Source organism: Salmo salar, chromosome ssa09 (genome assembly GCF_905237065.1).
Source record: "Salmo salar chromosome ssa09, Ssal_v3.1, whole genome shotgun sequence".
Taxonomy (NCBI): Eukaryota; Metazoa; Chordata; class Actinopteri; order Salmoniformes; family Salmonidae; genus Salmo; species Salmo salar.
In genome coordinates this window covers 70,051,039-70,071,413 of record NC_059450.1, presented here as the reverse complement: position 1 = coordinate 70,071,413, position 20,375 = coordinate 70,051,039, and the positions used below count along the sequence as shown (strand labels likewise).

Below are 20,375 nucleotides of genomic sequence, written 5' to 3'. Positions count from 1 at the left end.
TACATTATTTACATATGTATTCAGACCCTTTGCTATGAGACTTGGAATTGAGCTCAGGAGCATTGAGCATCCTTGAGATTTTTCTACAACTTGATTGGAGTCCATTTGTGATAAATTCTATTGATTGGACATGATTTGGAAAGGCACACACCTGTCTATATAAGGTACCACAGTTGACAATCCATGTCAGAGCAAAGGAATTTGTCCATAGAGCTCAGAGACAGGATTATGTCAAGGCACAGATCTGGGGAAGGGTATCAACAAATGTCTGCAGCATTGAAGGTCCCCAAGAACACAGTGGCCTCCATCATTCTTAAATGGAAGAAGTTTGGAACCACCAACACTCTTCCTAGAGCTGGCCGCCTGGCCAAAGTGAGCAAGAACCCGATGGTTACTCTGACAGAGCTCCAGAGTTCCTCTGTGGAGATGGGAGAACCTTACAGCAACACTCCACCAATTAGGCCTTTATGGTAGAGTGGCCAGATGGAAGCCACTCCTCAGTAAAATGCACATGACAGCCCACTTGGAGTTTGCCAAAAGGCACCTAAAGACTCTCAGACCATGAGACACAAGATTATCTGGTCTGATGAAACCAATATTGAACTCTTTGGCCTGAATGCCAAGCGTCATGTCTGGAGGAAACCTGGCACCATCCTGACGGTGAAGCATGGTGGTGGCAGCATCATGCTGTGGCGATGTTTTTCAGCGGCAGGGACTGGGAGAGTAGTCAGGATCAAGGCAAAGATGAACGGAATAAAGTACAGAGAGATCCTTAAAACCTGCTCCAGAGTGCTCGGGGCCTTAGACTGGGGCAAAGGTTGACCTTCCAACAGTACAACAACCCTAAGCACACAGCCAAAACAATGCAGGAGTGCCTTCGGGACAAGTCTCTGAATGTTCTTGAGTGGCCCAGCCAGAGCCCGGACTTGAACCCAATTGAACATCTCTGGAGATACCTGAAAATAGCTGTGCAGTGACGCTCCCCATCCAACGTGACAGAGCTTGAGAGGTTCTGCAGTGAAGGATGGGAGAAACTCCCTAAATACAGGTGTGCCAAGCTTGTAGCGTCATACCCAAAAAGACTTGAGACTGTAATCGCTGCCAAAGGTGCTTCAACAAAGTACTGAGTAAGGGTCTAATAAATTAGCAAATACTTATAAAAAACTATGTTTGCTTTGTCATTATGGGGTATTGTGTGTAGATTGATGAGAAAGATAACAACATTTGAATCAATTTTAGAATAAGGCTGTAACGTAACAAAATGGTGAAAAAGTCAAGGGGTCTGAATACTTTCTGAAGGCGCTGTATGTAGATAGATGTAGTTTAGTGGGACTCCCAATGGTGTGGCAATGTGTTTGTCTCTGGTTGACTAGCTGTGCAAGGAGGGTTCAGTTCTGTCTGAGGTGGCACTGTATAGCCCAAATACCTCAAAGAAGCCCTCTCATCCCATACTCCCTCGTTCTGCCTTACAACGTCTTGGCCAAACAGTGAAACATCATTCACAGAGCTTGATTTGAAAGCCCCAGAGGCACAGAGTCACCTTAATACCCAAGCTATTGTGTGTGTGCGTGAGTGAGAGAGAGTGCGTGTGCATGTGGGATGTGCGTGGCAATGACTGTATGGTGCGTGTGGGCGTGCAGTTTGCTCTATATATAGGTTGTATTTACAATGGTGTTTGTTCTTCACTGGTTGCCCTTTTCTTGTGGCAACAGGTCACAAATCTTGCTGCTGTGATTGCACACTCATATTTCACCCAATAGATATGGGAGTTTATCAAAATTAGATTTGTTTTTGAATTCTTTGTGAGTCTGTGTAATCTGAGGGAAATATGTGTCTCTAATATGGTCATACATTTGGCAGCTCAGTTTCCACCTCATTTTGTGGGCAGTGTGCACATAGTCTGTCTTCTCTTGAGAGCCAGGTCTGCCATCGGCGGCCTTTCTGAATAGCAAGGCTATGCTCACTGAGTCTGTACATAGTCAAAGATTTCCTTCATTTTGCGTCAGTCACTGTGGTCAGGTATTCTGACACTGTGTACTCTCTGTTTAGGGCCAAATAGCATTCTAGTTTGCTCTGTTTTTTGGTAAATTCTTTCTCTCTCTCTCGACCTCTGAATGCTCAGCTATGAAAATCCAACTGATATTTACTCCTGAGGTGCTGACCTGTTGCACCATCTATAACCACTGTGATTATTATTTGACCCTGCTGGTCATCTATGAATGTTTGAATAGCTGGAAGAACGATCTGGCCTTAATGGTCATGTACTCTTATAATCTCCACCGGGCACAGCCAGAAGAAGACTGGCCACCCCTCAGAGCCTGGTTACTCTCTGGGTTTCATCCTAGCTTCCTGCTTTTCTAGGGAGTTTTTCCTAACCACTGTGCTTTTACATCTGCAATGCTTGCTGTTTGGGGGTTTAGGCTGGGTTTCTGTATAAGCACTCTGCTGATGTCACTCAATTATTGCAAATGTTCATAAATACCATTTCACGTGAATTAAGAGTGAAAATACTACGTGCTAATAGCGTTAAATAAATGTGATCAGTCATCAAACTGATCATGTATATGAATTAGAAACAGTAACATCCCTCCAGTCCTGAGGCGAGGTCGAGGCAGAGTCGGCTAACTGAGAGTTAAAGATGAGAGAGTCCTACCTGCCCTTCACAGAAACACACGTCTCCACAGGAGTATGACTGACAGAGCCGCTCGCTCCCACATGCTGCTCAATCCCATCTGTCAGGAGCTGAGTTTAACCCAGAGCTGAGTCCCCAGCCAAGGCACTGTCATTGTCCTAGCTGCCCTACTGAAAACCTCTACAGTGGATAGATGGATAGAATTTTTGTGTGTGTCTGTGTGGTTTATGTTTGTGTATTTTAAGTCATCTACCTGTCTCTGTGTTTGTTTAGTTGATTCGTTTTATGTGTTGTCATACACTGAGTGTACAAAACATTAGGAACACCTTTCTAATATTGAGTTGCACCCCACCCTTTTGCCCTCAGAACTGCCTCAATTCGTCGGTGCATGGACTCTACAAGGTGTCGAAAGCCACAGGGATGCTGGCCCATGTTGACTCCAGTGCTTCCCACAGTTGTGTCAAATTGGCTGGATGTCCTTTGGATAGTGGACCATTTTTGATACACACGGGATACTGTTGAGAGTGAAAAACCCAGCCGCGTTGCAGTTTGTGACACAAACGGTGCTCCTGGCACCTACTACCATATCCTGTTCAAAGCCACTTAAATCCTTTGTCTTGCCCATTCACCCTCTGACTAGCATACATACACAATCCATGTCTCAAGGCTTAAAAATCCTTCTTTAACCTGTCTCCTCCCCTTCATCTACACTGATTGAAGTGGATTTAACAAGTGACATCAATAAGGGATCATAGCTTTCACCTGGTCGGTCTATGTCATGGAAGTATAATGGGGTGTCCCGCATGGCTCAGTTGCAGCGCCAGGGTTGTGGGTTCGATTCCCATTGGGGACCAGTACAAAAAAGTATGTAAAATGTATGCACTCACTACTGTAAGTCACTATGGATACGAGCATCTGCTAAATGACTCAAATATAAATGAAGGAGCAGGTGTCCTTAATGTTTTGTACACTTAGTGTATATTCATGTTGCATGTCCACTCCACTGTCTGCACTTCCCTTATCAATCACAATGTCATCATGGAGGCCTTTATGTTGCTGGGTGCATGCCACTGTATTTGTGAGGTTTTGCTGTAGATAGACCGTGGGGGTAAAGTGAACAGACAGTATTGGGAGGAGGGGTAACTGGAGGCTGTTATCTCACACACACACACACACACACACACACACACACACACACACACACACACACACACACACACACACACACACACACACACACACACACACACACACACACACACACACACACACAGACAGCTCTGCAGCACAGGAATGCTTTGCCTGCTGCTGTCCTTATGTAAATATAAACACTGGGCCGTGGTCTTACCATAAATGTACTGGGAAATGAGAGGCTGATCCGGCACGGGGCAGCAAATGAGGAGCGGCAGACGCCGGACATTCCTGCAGCTGTCATGATTCATCTGCACTCTGGGAAAACCAGGCCATGCACCCAGGTCCACCACCCCCCTTCACCCCTCACACAGGCAGCCCACGCTGCCAGCACCAATCAAACACACTGATCTACTCAGACATTCCCTCATAATGTGCTGACTCATAGACACACACGTTACTGCAGGCTCCCTCACGATGCAACTTATACATGCATACCCACCCAGACAACACATAAATCAACACACATGGACCTGGTCTACAAACGCATCCATGGACCTACGCTGTTTTCCAGGGGCTCTGCAGTATGTCACGTCTGCTTCAAACCTAAACAGAGGGACGTTGTCATGGATGACATCATGCCAACAGACTTCCAGTCCAGTCAGAGTAGATCAACGTCCAGATCAATCCAGATTCCCTGCTGTCAGAGGAGAGAGATGGGGTGGCAGGGTAGCCTAGTGGTTGGATAACTGAAAGGTTGCAAGTTCAAATCCCCGAGCTGACAAGGTACAAATCTGTCGTTCTGCCCCTGAACAGGCAGTTAACCCACTGTTCCTAGGCCGTCATTGAAAATAAGAATTTGTTCTTAACTGACTTGCCTAGTTAAATAAAGGGAAAAAATGTAAAAAGACCTCCCTGCAGCCCAGGTGGATTTCCATAGGGTTATATTCTCAGGGTTTGTTGAAGTTTGAGAATTCTTGTGTAAAGCGGAGGCACAGGAGGCTGGTGGCACCTTAATTGGGGAGGGTGGGCTTGTGGTAATGGCTGGAGCGGAATAACTGGAATGGTATCAAATACATCAAACCCAGCCATTATTATGAGCCGTCCTCCCCTCAGCAGCCTCCACTGGTGTGAGGGTGAGAGAGAGGGCCGGTATCGTCGGCCCTGTGCCCATCCGCGCCGCAATGCGTCGCCCTCAGTGGTGCTACAGACCCATTCCCCTCTCCATCTGACACTACTAGCTCACTGGAATCATACGCAGAGATCTTAATATACAGTCGTGGCCAAAAGTTTTGAGAATGACACAAATATTAATTTTCACAAAGTCTGCTGCCTCATTTTGTATGATGGCAATTTGCATTTACTCCAGAATGTTATGAAGAGTGATCAGATGAATTGCAATTAATTGCAAAATCCCTCTTTGCCATGCAAATGAACTGAATCCCCCAAAAACATTTCCACTGCATTTCAGCCCTGCCACAAAAGGACCAGCTGACATCATGTCAGTGATTCTCTCGTTAACACAGGTGTGAGTGTTGACGAGGACAAGGCTGGAGATCACTCGGTCATGCTGATTGAGTTCGAATAACAGACTGGAAGCTTCAAAAAGAGGGTGGTGCTTGGAATCATTGTTCTTCCTCTGTCTACCATGGTTACCTGCAAGGAAACACGTGCCATCATCATTGCTTTGCACAAAAAGGGCTTCACAGGCAAGGATATTGCTGCCTGTAAGATTGCACCTATAAATCAACCATTTATTGGATCATCAAGAACTTCAAGGAGAGTGGTTCAATTGTTGTGAAGAAGGCTTCAGGGCGCCAAAGAAAGTCCAGCAAGCGCCAGGACCGTCTCCTAAAGTTGATTCAGCTGCGGGATCACGGCACCACCAGTACAGAGCTTGCTCAGGAATGGCAGCAGGCAGGTGTGAGTGAATCTGCACGCACAGTGAGGCGAAGACTTTTGGAGGATGGCCTGGTGTCAAGAAGGGCAGCAAAGAAGCCACTTCTCTCCAGGAAAAACATCAGGGACAGACTGATATTCTGCATAAGGTACAGGGATTGGACTGGGGTAAAGTTGTTTTCTCTGATGAATCCCCATTCCGATTGTTTGGGGCATCCGGAAAAAAGCTTGTCTGGAGAAGACAAGGTGAGCGCTACCATCAATCCTGTGTCATGCCAACAGTAAAGCATCCTGAGACCATTCATGTGTGGGGTTGCTTCTCAGCCAAGGGAGTGGGCTCACTCATAATTTTGCCTAAGAACACAGCCATCAATAAAGAATGGTACCAACACATCCTCCGAGAGCAACTTCTCCCAACCATCCAGGAACAGTTTGGTGACGAACAATGCCTTTTCCAGCATGATGGAGCACCTTGCCATAAGGCAAAAGTGATAACTAAGTGGCTCGGGGAACAAAACATCGATATTTTGGGTCCATGGCCAGGAAACTCCCCAGACCTTAATCCCATTGAGAACTTGTGGTCAATCCTCAAGAGGCGAGTGGACAAACTAAAACCCACAAATTCTGACAAACTCCAAGCATTGATTATGCAAGAATGGGACGCCATCAGTCAGGATGTGGCCCAGAAGTTAATTGACAGCATGCCAGGGCGGATTGCAGAGGTCTTGAAAAAGAAGGGTCAACACTGCAAATATTGACTCTTTGCATCAACTTCATGTAATTGTCAATTAAAGCCTTTGACACTTATGAAATGCTTGTAATTATACTTCAGTATTCCATAGTGATATCTGAAAAAAATATCTAAAGACACTGAGGCAGCAGACTTTATGAAAATGTATATTTGTGTCATTCTCAAAACTTTTGGCCACGACTGTATCACTTTGGTTTCTGTAGGCCAGGGCCCTCCAACCCTGTTCCTGGAGAGCTGCCCTCCTGTAGGTTTTCACTACAACCCCAGTAGTAACTAAACTGATTCAGTTTGCCAAACAGCTAATTATTAGAATCAGGTGTGCTAGATTAGGGTTGGAGTGGAAACCTACAGGACTGTAGCTCTCCAGGAACAGGGTTGGAGCCCTGCTATAGGCTATGTGAGTTTTATTAATCCAGGTGAATTAATCCTCGTTGAGATACAATATATTTTTTAAATGAGACCTCGTGAACAGCTCATGTGTGTGTGTTTGTCTCAGCTTACCAATACTGCCACCTGAACTGTGTAACTGGGTACTATCAGAGTAAAGAATGCTATGGGCCAGGACTGTTTTCCCAGAGACTAGCTACTGTAAACACAACAGGAATCCACAGAGCCTGCAGCAGGTGAGCTAATCAGTAACTTGACATTGTTCTTCACTCGGGATTCTGATCAACCTTTGACCTGATAAGCTTTTAGAGAGGATCACAGGGATTTATACACATTAGCAGCAGGGTCTTCGATGGCCACTGGAAACCATTCATAGCACAGATAGGAGTGAGTCTGGACAGAGACAGCTGGAAGGTTAGAAAAAAGTCGTCATTGCTCCTTGTAAATAAAAAAAGAAACATTAAAAATTGTTCAGTTGAACTCCAGAGTGAGTCTAAACTGTTAATCATTCATTGCGTCTGGTTTATTCTTAGCTGCTCTGAGAGGCTTGAAATATATTTAACCATCTGTTGCCTAAGCAGTGAGGACTTTCTTTTCAATGTCAAATTAGAACAGTGGTATTCAAAGTCAGGGTCGCGGCCCCACTACTGCAGTGGGGTTGTCAAAATGTTTTTTATTTATTTATTTCTTTGGGAACAAAACATTAAGAGTACAGATTATTGTATAGGACAATATAAACATTTTTGAGAAAGATCATTTGAAAGATACAACGTTTGAGTAAATGTATTTATTTATTTATTTTTCTTTTTGATAAGAGATGAAAATTATATTAATTGAGATTTATTTGTTGTCGTTAATAATCTAAATGTACAGATTTAAGGTTGTGTCATTAGATTTGGGGTGGGGTCGCAAGAAATTCCTTGGGGAAAAATGGGGTACCCAGAAATACTGGCAGAAAAAAGGGGGTCCCCACTGAAGAAGTTTGAACACCCCTGAATTCGAATGAAATGGAAAGAGAGAGTGGGAGGAAGTAGTGGTACAATCCACTGGAGAATGTGAAGGGGAGAACTAAAAGAGGGACGAGAGAGCAGTCTTTCTGTATACGCCAGCCCTGCACGCAACGGGCTTGTGATCCTGCCAGAGAGAAAGAGAGGGAGCTAATGTTTTCCACTGAGACTTGGTCTCTCTGTGTTCATGGAAAATGGCGGTCCACAGTGTCCACTATTAATCAGCCAAGCAGAGCCAATTACTGGGCTGAGGAGAGGCAGACTGCCAGAGCAGAGCAGCAGAGCAGCACAGCACTGGGGAGGCACGACCTGCTGAACCCCACATCTCCATTCAGAGCATTAGGACTGAGCTGCCTCAGCCTCACAGCCTCAGCCAAAACACTGAGGGGAAGAGGATGGCTGGAGCAGTGATATATAAAGAGAGAGAGACAACCAAAGAGAAGGAGAGAGAGACGGGGTGAACGGGGAGAGAGGCCCATAGACAGGCATAGAGAGTAAAGGTTTTACAGCACCATAACTGTTTACATTCCTGCCGTGGATGACAAGACGGGGGGGGGAGGAGGTCATATGATAGGGAGTGCTTGATCCCTGTGTTCATAACCTTTGGAATTCACTGCCTAAGCCTTTTTTCTGTTATCAGGATTCCATACACATGTGTGCTGGCACACAAAACAAACTCACACCTTTACTTAGAGACCACCAACACTCAAATAACTTAATCAAAGCTCCTTGTCACTTTGGTTATTCACATTTTCTCCTCAGTTGTATCCTGCCGTTTTACTGAAAGACAACTTTGGGCCTCTATGTTATTTCCGGGTCCTGACTGTCATCAATTCTTTGAGGATGTGATGTCAGGGGTTTGTAAGTTAAGTTCACGACTTCCTCAGCTTGTTTATTCTATCACAAATTAGCAGGGAGCTGCTGGGAGACTGTCTGCCTAATCTCCAGAGCGCTGGGCTGATGGACAGGAATGCTGGTGTGCTGTTGCTACGTCTGGGTGGGCTGGCCCAGGACACCACCGTCAGATAAGCGATGAGGGACAGCATGTAGTCTGGAGGTCCTCCCGACAACATCCCACTCCCGTCACCTTTTGCTGTGACACACAGCCCTCTGAGCCACTCAAGGGAAGCCTGGGCGACGTGAGGAGGAAGCTTGGCACGGGGGAACCTACCCTGGATGTTTCCTGTAGGATGTGGTTCTGTTCTTTAGAGATGTCTCTGGTCTGCTCTGTGTGGGCGGGTGAGGGTTAAGTCTTGTCCTGTTGCTGATGATGAGATGTGGAGTTTGACAGGCCAAAGTGGAGCTGTTTCCCATCACACAACAGCCTGCGATTCCGTCGGGACACAGCGAGACTCAACCCGAGCTCCTCTCACCAGCAAGAGATAGAGAGCGGTGTTAGAGGTATAGGTAACTTCTCCCTGGAGTTAAAGTAATAATGCCTGGGGTTTGAGTAATAATGTGCCACAGTCAGTAGCCGCCATGTTCACGGTGAACATCTCCTCCTCCATGTCGTTTGTGAGAGCTCACCCCGAGCGGCTGAGGAAGCGACTGTCAATCAGGAGCAAACATAGGAACCTCAGGTAACCATGGTGATGCGGGTGTCTGAGTTGGAATGGGAGGGACTTTTCAGAATGAGCACATAGAGCTCCTCTGGATGATCAAATACTTCCTGGTCTGCTTGTACAACGGTCCTCTTTTGCTGCTTGTTGCTATTTTATGAAGTCTTTTAAAGATAATTTCTCATGTGTTATACTCATGTCTGTTACTCAATTGTGCATGTAAGTGTTATGTCGTTTTTCAAAAAGGTATTCATCCTTTAGAAAGATATATAGAAAAGAGCCGCTGCTAAGCAGAATTGTGGCTGGATGACCGAAAGAAGAGTGTGTGTGTATGTGGTCAGTATGGGCTTAATGACTCTCTGACTCACCCTCCCATGTGGGAACAAACCTAATGCAGTCATTTGAAAAATACTGCCTTATTCAGACCCAGACCTACTCCACTGCTACTATTGTTCATCAGGCTTTCACTGCCAAATAAGCTTTAGTCATACAGTATGCTCTAGGTTGAGGCCATGAGCATGAACTTAAATTAAGGGACTCTCAATAGAGGAAATGCATTATATTTGGAGGGTATTGTACCCAGGGGTTGTAACCGGTTCAAGGAACAGAACTAAAAACCGAAAAATAACAGCATTTTTGGGGGAGGAACAGAAACGGAACGGGAAACGAAAGTGATCTCTAGTGTTCTGGAACAGAACTGGTTAATAATGTTATTTTTTGATCCCCAAAATATTCCTAATGTCTAGTATATAATTCTGTCATTTGGTGACGTTACAATGCTAGTAATAGCCTAAACAGATTCTAAATCATGTCAGCGCTTCAAGCCAAGCCCCCTCCATGTCTACCCCTCTCTCTCTCGCTTTCTCCCCATCAGTGAAATTTCAGTCGCATCTCACACCTTTACTTATCTGACCAATCAAACAACTACTGTAGCTTACACATTCCATAGCAAGCTTCTCTATCTGTACTAATGGGCCAAGTAAATTAATGAGCTATTTTGTAAAAATGTAGATTTCACAGGTTAAAAAAGAACGCAAAGGAACCATAACTTTTTTGGGGGTTCGAACCAGTTCAGAACGTTATTTTCTGGTTGGAACACTGGAATGGAACATAAAAAATAAGGGTTTCTGTTCGGAACGGAACAATTGGAAAATAATTTTGGTTCCAACCCTCTTGAAACAATCCAGAATGTGCTGATATGGGTTTTAGATCAATGTGAGGTATTTATGTAAGTACCATTCAGTCTATGTACCTTTTATTAATGTTAATCAACCTTTGTGAAACCATTTAAAACTTACCATGCCTCTTCACATGTTTTACTGAGAGTTGTTTTCAGTCAGGCCCTAAGACTAATGCTAGGAAAGTATATACTGTATGCAGTCTTGGCCCCCATTGATGTAAAAAGAGTCTCTTCAGCAACTTAGAGCAAAGCCATTAGGGATTGAGTAGGAATTGTTTTTGTGGACCGCAGGCTGAGTACTGGGAGTGAAGACCACTAATGGGAACCATGCGGAGGGCTCTGCTGAGAGGGGCGACTGTGTGTGTGTCTGTGTAAGCTTCCAGAGCCTCTGCAAAGCGTGTCTTTGCCTTATATCTGAGGCATGTTCTCAGAAGGTTTTTGATGGTCCCTCGCAGTGGTTTGGCCTCTTCGAGATCCTCAGTCCGACACAGTCTGGAATTCAGCCTGCCTGATGATGACTCACAGCAGCTAAAGCTAAAACAGAGCTGCAGCAGGAGCAGTCAAGCATGGGGCTGCTCATTGTGTGTGTGTGAGCACATGAGCGTGAGACGGAACAGTGCCCGAGGGGGCAAATTGTTCATGCAGACAGCATGTCTTGGTGGGCCCAGTTGTCCCTTGAAATTCAAAGCATTGTTCGAGGTGAAGTCTGATCATAATCACCACGTTCTTCCTACATGCCTATTGCCAGTGTAGTTCAACCCGTGAGAGTGCCGTCTAAGTATTTCATTTCCTTTTTCAATTTTTTTGGTTCCGTTTGTGGAATGATGTGTATTACTCATTTATATGCTGGGATTTTCTTTCCTGCAAAGGTATATGAAAGTATTTACTTTGAAACATGTATAGAAAGCGCTTCTCTTCATGCTCTGCGGCAGTATAGTCAAAAGATTGTATACTTACTTCAAAATTAGAGATGTATGTGTCACCTTTTCCAGAATACAAGTTGGCGCCATGTATAAACAGATGTTGGTGTGGGCTGTTTCCTAAACTACCTCCGTCTCCCATTCTATCTTTCTCTCTTCTTTCCCTCTTTCTCGCTCCCTCCCCCTCTTTCTCTCTTCTCATTCTCTCCCTCACTTTCCACTACTAAAACCTACTACCACTAAAACCTCTGTTAGCTACCTGGGATGCATCCTTAATTGAAGCTTGGGGGGTGTGACCATGGCCACTAAAGTGCTAGGGAAGGTTAATGCCAGGACCAAGTTTCTGGCTAAAATGTCCAAGCTTCTTGATAAGGACTCCATGAGAGTGCTAGCCACTGCCCTTATTCAATACCATTTAGACAGTGCTAGTACTTCCTGGTTTGGAGGCTTATCTAAGCTTCTGAAGGGGAAGCTCCAGATAGCCCAGAATAAGCTGATCAGGGTAGTATTGAAGGTGAGTCCATGTACTGACATAGGCAGAGGCTGTTTTCAGGAATCAACTGGCTGCCTGTTCAGGCTAGGGTGTCCCAGATTAGACTGGGTCTGGTTTAATCAGGGTGTCCCAGATTAGACTGGATCTGGTTTAATCAGGGTGTCCCAGATTAGACAGGGTCTGGTTTACAGGAGGATTTATGGTTCTGTACCCATATATCTGAATGACCACTTTCCCCATGTTAGGGATGCACACAACCACAGCACCAAATCAAGGTGTTGCTAGTGTGTGCTTATACAGGTTCAGGAGTAATGCTGGGAAAGGTACTTTCTTGTATATTGGAGCCTCCGAGTGAAATGAGTTGCCTCTGCCCATAAAAATAACATCCTCTCTGGGAAGCTTTAAAAATAAAGTAAAAAACAGTTTTGTCTTCTGTGCCCATATGAATGTACCCTACGATGTAACTGCAATGAGATAATGTTCTTCTTTGTTTTTATGTTTTATTATCTCTCTGTCATACTGTGTTCAACCATGTCCGATCTTGCCTAGCCATCTTGTCTCAAGAGGACCACAATGTAAATAAGTCCCAGACTGTGTGTTATCCTCCATGATGTGCATCAAGTTTTGTTATTTTTTTCTTATTTTTACGGTCAAATTAATAAACCAGACACTTCTCTCCCTCTTTCTGTCTGTCTCTGCCTCTCTCCTGTTCTCCCAGTCCCGCCCCGCGCCCTGACGCTGTTGCTCTGTTTGGCAGGGAGCCGCGGAAGGTGCTGCTGCACAAGGGCTCCACGGGGCTGGGCTTCAACATCGTAGGCGGCGAGGATGGAGAGGGCATTTTTGTCTCCTTCATCCTGGCCGGAGGACCAGCAGACCTGAGCGGAGAGCTCAGAAGGGGAGACCGCATCCTCTCGGTCAGTGGCTTACCGGTCCTGGCAACTAACTAACCAGCCAGCCAACCTGTTGCAGGGTTTACACATTGCTTTAAAATGTATTGCAAGTTGCATAGCGTATACAGTATTAGTGCATAAGGTGTTTTAGCACTAAAGATTTACCATCTAAGACTTGCCTTTACCAATAGACAATAACAATGGAGAGAGGAGTAGACCCAAAGTGGTAACAGGATAAATATGATAAATTGGGCAGCATGGGATCAAAGTAATCCAAAGAGACCATTGGACCATCTTCCAGTCAAGGTCACAGCTCTCATTTAAACCAATAATCTCTTATAGCTAATGCAAGGCCCCCCATTGATGACAAATAAGTACCTTTCAGGAGGGCACATCTGCTCAATGGTCCTCATTGGATTGTGAATCAGCCATTTTCTCTAGTCACAAAACTGTTCATCATGCCAAGATCATACCTCCACTAATTGAAAACTGATCATCCAGCTGGTGATCCAGGAGAGGATAAACAGGATGAGGCTCTCCTCCACATCCTTATGTCAGAGCCAGGTAGTCTTATTCCTTTGTTGGCTCAATAGCTCTGTGAGGAACAGTGCTGGTTGGTCCATTGACCTGTCAATCAAGGCTCCATGGTTGAGGTTCTGCCCTCTGCTGTGTGTCTCAGGTGAATGGTGTGAACCTGCGGAACGCCACCCACGAGCAGGCAGCTGCAGCGCTGAAGAGGGCCGGCCAGACGGTCACCATCATCGCCCAGTACCGACCAGAAGGTAGGAGTTTCTCTGCTCTCTCTCAACCCAAACCTACCTACCCCACACACTTTACATTTTAGTTGCTGTCATCCAAAGCAACTAAAGGTCTGTTTATGTGCAGTAAGGGGGCTGCTGGCAACCGCACAAACAGCTCCTTCTTTATCTTGATCTTTGTTGTGGAACAGATGTGCTGAATAATCATCTCAGTCTTACAGAGGACTGTGCTAGATGAGGGGCACACAGGTGATCAAGTTATTAAGCAAACCAGCCTCTACAGTATTTGTATTTCTTACTTTGAAGTGTAGACCTACTAATGTAAATATTTACAATAAAGCAAAACCAATCTTTCAGAACCATGTGACATGTAAATGTCCCAAGTGTTGAAACTACTGCTGTAGTGTAGGCTAGGCTACATGCAAGCCCTTACCTGGTCTGTCTTAGTTATCTTGAAGAGAGTCTTGGTTCGCAAATGAGGACAGTAGACTACAGAGCGTCTTGTGATTGGCTGACTGGGCCGAGATTCATGTTCAGGGGCTCCGCTCACATGAATACATTCGCTGTAGAGCCAGGCTGAAGTGGAGAGACAACTGCGCGGCAGGCAACCGGAGGACTGGCTGTTGTCCTTCTTTCCACTGTACTAGGGAAGGAAAACGGAAACAAAACAAACTGGAGTGAGGGCAGGCAGAGGGGCACGAGGATATACTAGGGAGAAGAACGGAAAGGTGGAGGAACTTTTGAACTTCTTCAGCTACACACAAATGTGCATGGGGGATGGGCACGAATTCACAGTCGGCTGGATGTTAGGATCAGATACCACTGGCTGCGAAGTAACACAGCATTGCACTGAACAGAGGTGAGGAAATTAACCGGAGCAGTTGTTGTCCCGCGCGCTCCCATTTACAGGAAAGAGGGTGGAGAATACAGTGGAATCAAGAACATTTACTGTAACATTTGTCGGCATTCAAGCTTTTGGGGAATCGGTTAACGACAGTAACTTGCCATTATATGGGTTTCTGTTGTTGCACAACCAAGTTACGGGGCAAACAAAGTATTATCTTGCCACCAAGCTTAACCTGCGCCGTGGATTAGCTCCTGTTTGCGCCGTTTGGTAAACTCTTCTTAGTTTAACCAGATGCTAGGATCCGTTTGGAATTAGCTATAATTTAGATTGTATTTGTAGCTAACTAACTATAGTAGTTAGTTATGTGCCCATAGCTCGCCAGTTTCCACCAAATGCAGTTAGGTAAATTAGCTAGCTACGGTAACGTTAGTCAAATGATTTGAGGACGTTATCAAGCTAGCTAGCGTGTTAACGTTACTATTCAACCAATAATGTCAGAGGTTCTCTAAAGGTTTAGTAGCTAGGTAACGTTAGTTATAAATGTTGCATTATAGTGAACGAGTTAGTAAATTACTGTCCAAAGTAGATTGTTAGCAGTCTAACGTTACTCTTGTCAGTGTTATTGATTTAGCGATAAGAAATGTCTCATTAGATGACAAACAGGTGGACGCTGAGAGGTGTGGTCAGAGTAGACGGGGTGCAGCTAATGTCTGAAGTGCTTCTCGTAGCCGGTTAGGATCATTAGTTTAGCGTTAATTAAAACGCAAAGATTCTCCGGACGCGACTGTAACATGCAACTGTTGACCTCACTTTGACATTAACTGCATCCTTATAGCCCTGACCAGAATGGAGCAGGTGCGTGGACGTTTCCTGTCATTTCCAGGAAGTGACCTCATCAGGAAACATTTTCAACCACCTGATTGATATGTCAGGGTGAGGCTTGACCATTTACCTGTCTCATCCGGTCACGTTGACATAATGTTTACACATTTTTCTGCCTAAAGCAGTGAATGAGTCAGTAGGATTTGATATTGTCATTTTGGCAGTTCTGATGTATTTATTATGGATCCCCATTAGCTGCTGACTTCCTGGGGTCCAGCAAAATTAAGGCAGTTTATACAATGTCATAGAACAATTATCATATGCAGGTAACAAAGATGAACACAGCCTAATAACAAAAGCCTAAAGGGCAGGTCATAGGTAAATATGACATTCTTTAGAAGTAGAATCTGGTATGCATGCACACGCTGTAACAACAATTGAAAGGATATGAGCTTTAGGTCTCAGCTCTCCTCTCAGCTTGGACTATGACAGGAATGTAGGAGTCTAAGTTGTAGCTTGTTCTCTCCCATATTCCGGATACCTCCAATAACACACACATCATCAACCTGGATCAAGGATGGTTTAATTACTCTCCACGGGTCTGGCATTTCTGTGGGAAGAAAGGTCAGGCCATGGAGGCCAGAAAAGCTCATTGAATCAGAGTTGGATTCTGGCTCTGGAACCAGTTGGGCTAGTGGCCCAGGCCTGCTAGGCTGATGTGCCTCCATGCACAAGAACAGCAAAGGGTGTCTTTTTACAGTAGATAATTAATATGATGCCCCATCTACCATAGTAAATGTAGCCAGTCTGTTAAATGTTTGATGTACAGGGGTCAAACAATATCTTGAAATAATGTTGTATTTGCCAGAGTGAACTCTTGTTTTATAAAATGCCTCAAGTCAATACAATACAACAGTGCCTTTTGTAGTATCGTGCCTGTCTACTGTTGTGTCCTTCAGGACAATCTGATCAGTATCTGTTAAAGTCTAGCGCTGGCAATATTTAACCAGACCTAGACGGATGAGTCAAGAGTGCGCTAAGATCTGTGGCCAGTAACTCAGCTGGCATCCTGAGCTCAGACATGACATGTCCTTAGCCTGGGTCTATTGAGAGGAGGGACCCGGCCCGTTGTAGAGGACAGTCAGTCAGGAGTAAGTGGAGTGTAAATGCTGCTTCATGCTGGGCTCACTGCCTGGACTCCTCTCTCTCTCAGGGGCAGGAGCCCGGCCGTCCACTCCACAGACCTCTGATGGAAGGCCAGCACTGAAGAATACATGAGCTGAACTCACAGCAGAGAGTAGAGACGGCACCCTTTCATACTTACTGGACTGCCACCAAATGTCACTCTAACTCTCAATCGTAACATGGAGCGGAATGGAGAGGTGCATAGTGTACTCTCACCCCCCCCCCCCACTCACGCCCGCCCCACCCTCCCTCTCTGTCACTGGGGTAGAATTACAGTAGACCTTATCCCTGCCCCGGCGAGGGGTTTCACAGCGACAGGACTAGGTTAAATGTCAACCCCAGCAACTAATTTCACGGATGAGGGTAGCCCAGGTTTACATGTTCATGTTACAGCACTGGGAAAGTAGTCCCAACCTAGACTAACCCAGAGAACATAGCAACATAGCACTGTAAACTTATATTACAAACACATGCCCGGGCTGTTTCATAACAGGATCAAGAGCGGAGCAGGCAGCATCCCCCCCTCCGCCCCCCCGACAAAAAAATAAAGACAGTACAGCTAATAAGGACAAGCAGTAGGAGATGGCGAGATGCAGAAATGACCCAGTTTCTGTTCTTGTCTCCCTGTACTTCTTCCTTGGGGATCATTCCAAAATGTACTCTCCTATCGTACTTATTCCGATAAGAGTTTGTGCTTTTTGGTAGTGTAGATTTGAAGATTGTCGTTGTTCTGTTATGGTGTTTGGGACTTGGTTATGGACTCAGCTCCATATCAGGTTGCGGTGCGTCAGTCCCCTCTGAAAGCCTGCGTCAGTCCCCTCTGAAAGCCAGGCTAACTGCAGACTACAGCTGTTTTCTCTGTTGTTACATGTGTTCCCTGTGGAGCCTGGCAGCTGGAGGGGGGCTGCAGGGTGGTCCTGCCCCTCAGTCTCTCTCTCTGGTGGTTAGGACTGAAGGGACGACTGACAACGGATATAGCGCTGCTTACAGACCTTTAGGAGTGAGGGCCCGACCACCCCCACCCACTACACTCTCTCCTCCATTGCTCTGGGGAGCGTTGACTAACGATGTGGTGTGTTGATATTCTTGGAAATAGGACACTAATGTCTGGGTCTCTCCTTCAGTCTTTTTTCTTGTCCCTCCCACCCTCTTATATCCTTGCTTCCGGCAGTGTTCCTTTTTTCTCCCCTCCCTTGTCTGAGAGCCAAGTGGACGAGTCTGCCTGGCTGCTTCCGCATAGGCTGCTCTGTGGCTCCTGATAGTGCCCGGGCGTTGCCCCTAGTTACAGGCAGGCAGGCAGGTGGTGTCGGGTTACCTCACCTTGCTGTGCCATCCTCCTGTATCGTTAAGCCGCAGCCAGAGAGAGGGAGCAGGGCGGAGACGACACATCATGCCTCGGGAGTGGTTTCTGTTTGCTTTGAATCCTCTCTACTTCGGGTTTCGGCTGGGGGGGTAGAGTTGAGGCTGGGGACCTACTGCCAGAGAGAATTACCTTTTATTTACGGAGAAACTGGAGTAGCCTAAATCATCATTAGAGGAAAGGTTGTTTCTGAGGTTAGGCTACCTTTAGAACAATGCCATGCACGATATCTGGACATTGATTTCTGATCATTCTCATATTGGAAAGTGTTTCCATCCAGTCGACTGATTTCTAAGGTGAGTGAAACCCTTACAGGGATGGGAGTCAGACTCATTGCACAACAATATTTTGTTTTAAAGCAACTCTGTTCTAAAAGTATAACCTTTTGAAGTTGACACGTACTAAATGTCCCTTAGTTTGTCGATGGTGGTGACTTCAGAGGCAATGGTATGTGGTAGGTTATCACTCAATGGAATGAATGGCATCTTGTCCAGCATGTTACTGTCAATGGATCCTCTGACACAATACTGTTGGAATCAATGTTTTGCTTCCACATATATTTGCTTTATCTTGCCTTATCTCATGTGGTGGGGACTCCAGATACAAATGTTGGTTGCGCCACTCCACTAACACCATTGTGGTTCTGATGTTTACATGGGTCTCATCACGAGTACTTGTTTTTCGATCAGCGTCTGTTGGTTTTGATCTTGTTGAGTTTATTTTAAATGAGGAGGCTTAGGTGGATTCATATATCAGGAAGCAGTGGATTATACACCATGACAAATGGTCATCCATTCAAACGGGTTGGACTGGCTTTCAAACATGTTGGAGTGGCTAGCTTCCTTTGGAAAAAATCATGTTTGAGTTCCATGTTGAACCTACTTAATTAATCTGCATAATCAATGACCTGACAGGAGATATTAGTGGATGTGTGAGGCAGAGACATGATGAAGCTCCATCTGGTCCTGAGGTAATTAATCAGGCTGAAAAGAGCCGCTACTGAACCACCACTCTCACACTCTGCTCACTCGAGTGCTGAGCCACACATTCAATGGCCAGGAGACGCTAGCAGTCGACTGGGTTCACTTCACATCACTTCATAAAGCAAGATCGTTGCCTCGCTTCAAGTCCTTAGGAAACTATGCAGTATTTTTTTTTTTTTTTAATGTATTTCTTACATTGTTAGCCCAGAAAATCTTACGTTTTATTACATACAGCCAGGAAGAACTATTGGATATAAGAGCGACGCCAACTTACCAACATTACGACCAGGAATACGACTTTCCCAAAGCGGATCTTTTGTTCAGACCTCCCCTTGGACATTGGATCTAATCCCAGAGGTCGACCCAAAACAACGTGGTCGCCGCAGGAGAGGCAGACGGAGCGGCCGCCTGGTCAGACTTAGAAGGCGAGCACACCATCCACCGCTACCGAGCATATTACTGGCCAAGGTCCAGTCTCTAGACAACAAGGTGGACAAAATTAGGGTACTAGTTGCCTTCCAGAGACACATCAGAGATTGTAACATTCTCCGTTTCACAGAAACATGGCTCACTCGGGATATGTTGTCAGTCGGTTCAGCCACCCGGTTTCTTCACACATCGCACAGACAGAAACAACCATCTCTCTGGTAAGAAGAAGGACGGGGGTGTATGCCTCATGATTAACGACTCGTGGTGTAATCATAACAACATACAGGAACTCAAGTCCTTTTGTTCACCTGACCTAGAATTCCTTACAATCGAATACCGACCGCATTATCTCCCAAGAGAATTCTTTTTGATGATAGTCACAGCCATATATATCCCCCCTTGACAGCCCTGAAAGAACTTCACTGGAATCTATGTGAACTGGAAACCATATATGCTGAGGCTGCATTTATTGTAGCTGGGGATTTTAACAAAGCTGATTTGAGAACCATCCTACCTAAATTCTACCAACACATTGCTTGTAGTACCCGCTCGAGCAAAACACTGGACCACTGCTACTCTAACTTGTGCGATGCCTACAAGGCCCTCCACCGCCCTCCATTCTGCAAATCTTACTCCATCTTGTTGCTCCCCTCCTATAGGCAGAAACTAAAACAGGAAGTGCCCGTGCTTAGGTCTATCCAACCCTGGTCTGACCAATTCCGTGCTTCAAGATTGCTTTGATCACGTGGACTGGGATATGTTCCAGGTAGCCTCAGACAATAACATCGACGTATACTCTGACTCGGTGAGTGAGTTTATTAGGAAGTGCATTGGAGATGTCGTACCCTCTGTGATGATTTAAACATAACATAATACAAACAGTGTAGTTATTCCCTCCGCAAGGCAATTAAACAAGCAAAGCATCAGTATAGCGACAAAGTAGAGTCACAATTCACCGGCTCAAGCACGAGACGTATGTGGCAGGGTCGACAGGCAATCACGGATTACAAAAAGAAAACCAGCCCTGTCGTGGACATCGACATCTTACTCCCAGATATATTTAACAACTTCTTTGCACGCTTTGAGGCCATACAGTGCCACCGACACGGCCCATTACCAAAGACTGTGGGCTCTCCTTGTCC

General features: G+C 45.5%; 1 protein-coding gene across 11 annotated transcripts in view; it reads left to right on the top strand.

Annotated features, from left to right (window-relative positions):
* LOC106611741 (disks large homolog 3) overlaps window positions 1–20,375 on the top strand; it is a 134,428-nt gene that overhangs the window by 102,896 nt on the left and 11,157 nt on the right. For 5 of the 11 annotated variants that reach the window (XM_014212268.2, XM_014212269.2, XM_014212271.2 and 2 more), the window contains 2 exons: window positions 12,678–12,873; window positions 13,529–13,631. In XM_014212268.2, coding sequence (XP_014067743.1) covers window positions 12,678–12,873; window positions 13,529–13,631 — 299 coding nt within the window. Of the gene's footprint in view, window positions 1–8,953; window positions 9,388–12,677; window positions 12,874–13,528; window positions 13,632–14,151; window positions 14,467–17,810; window positions 18,118–20,375 lie in introns of those variants that run through there. The other 6 variants (XM_014212272.2, XM_014212270.2, XM_045723912.1 and 3 more) reach the window with 4 other exon arrangements.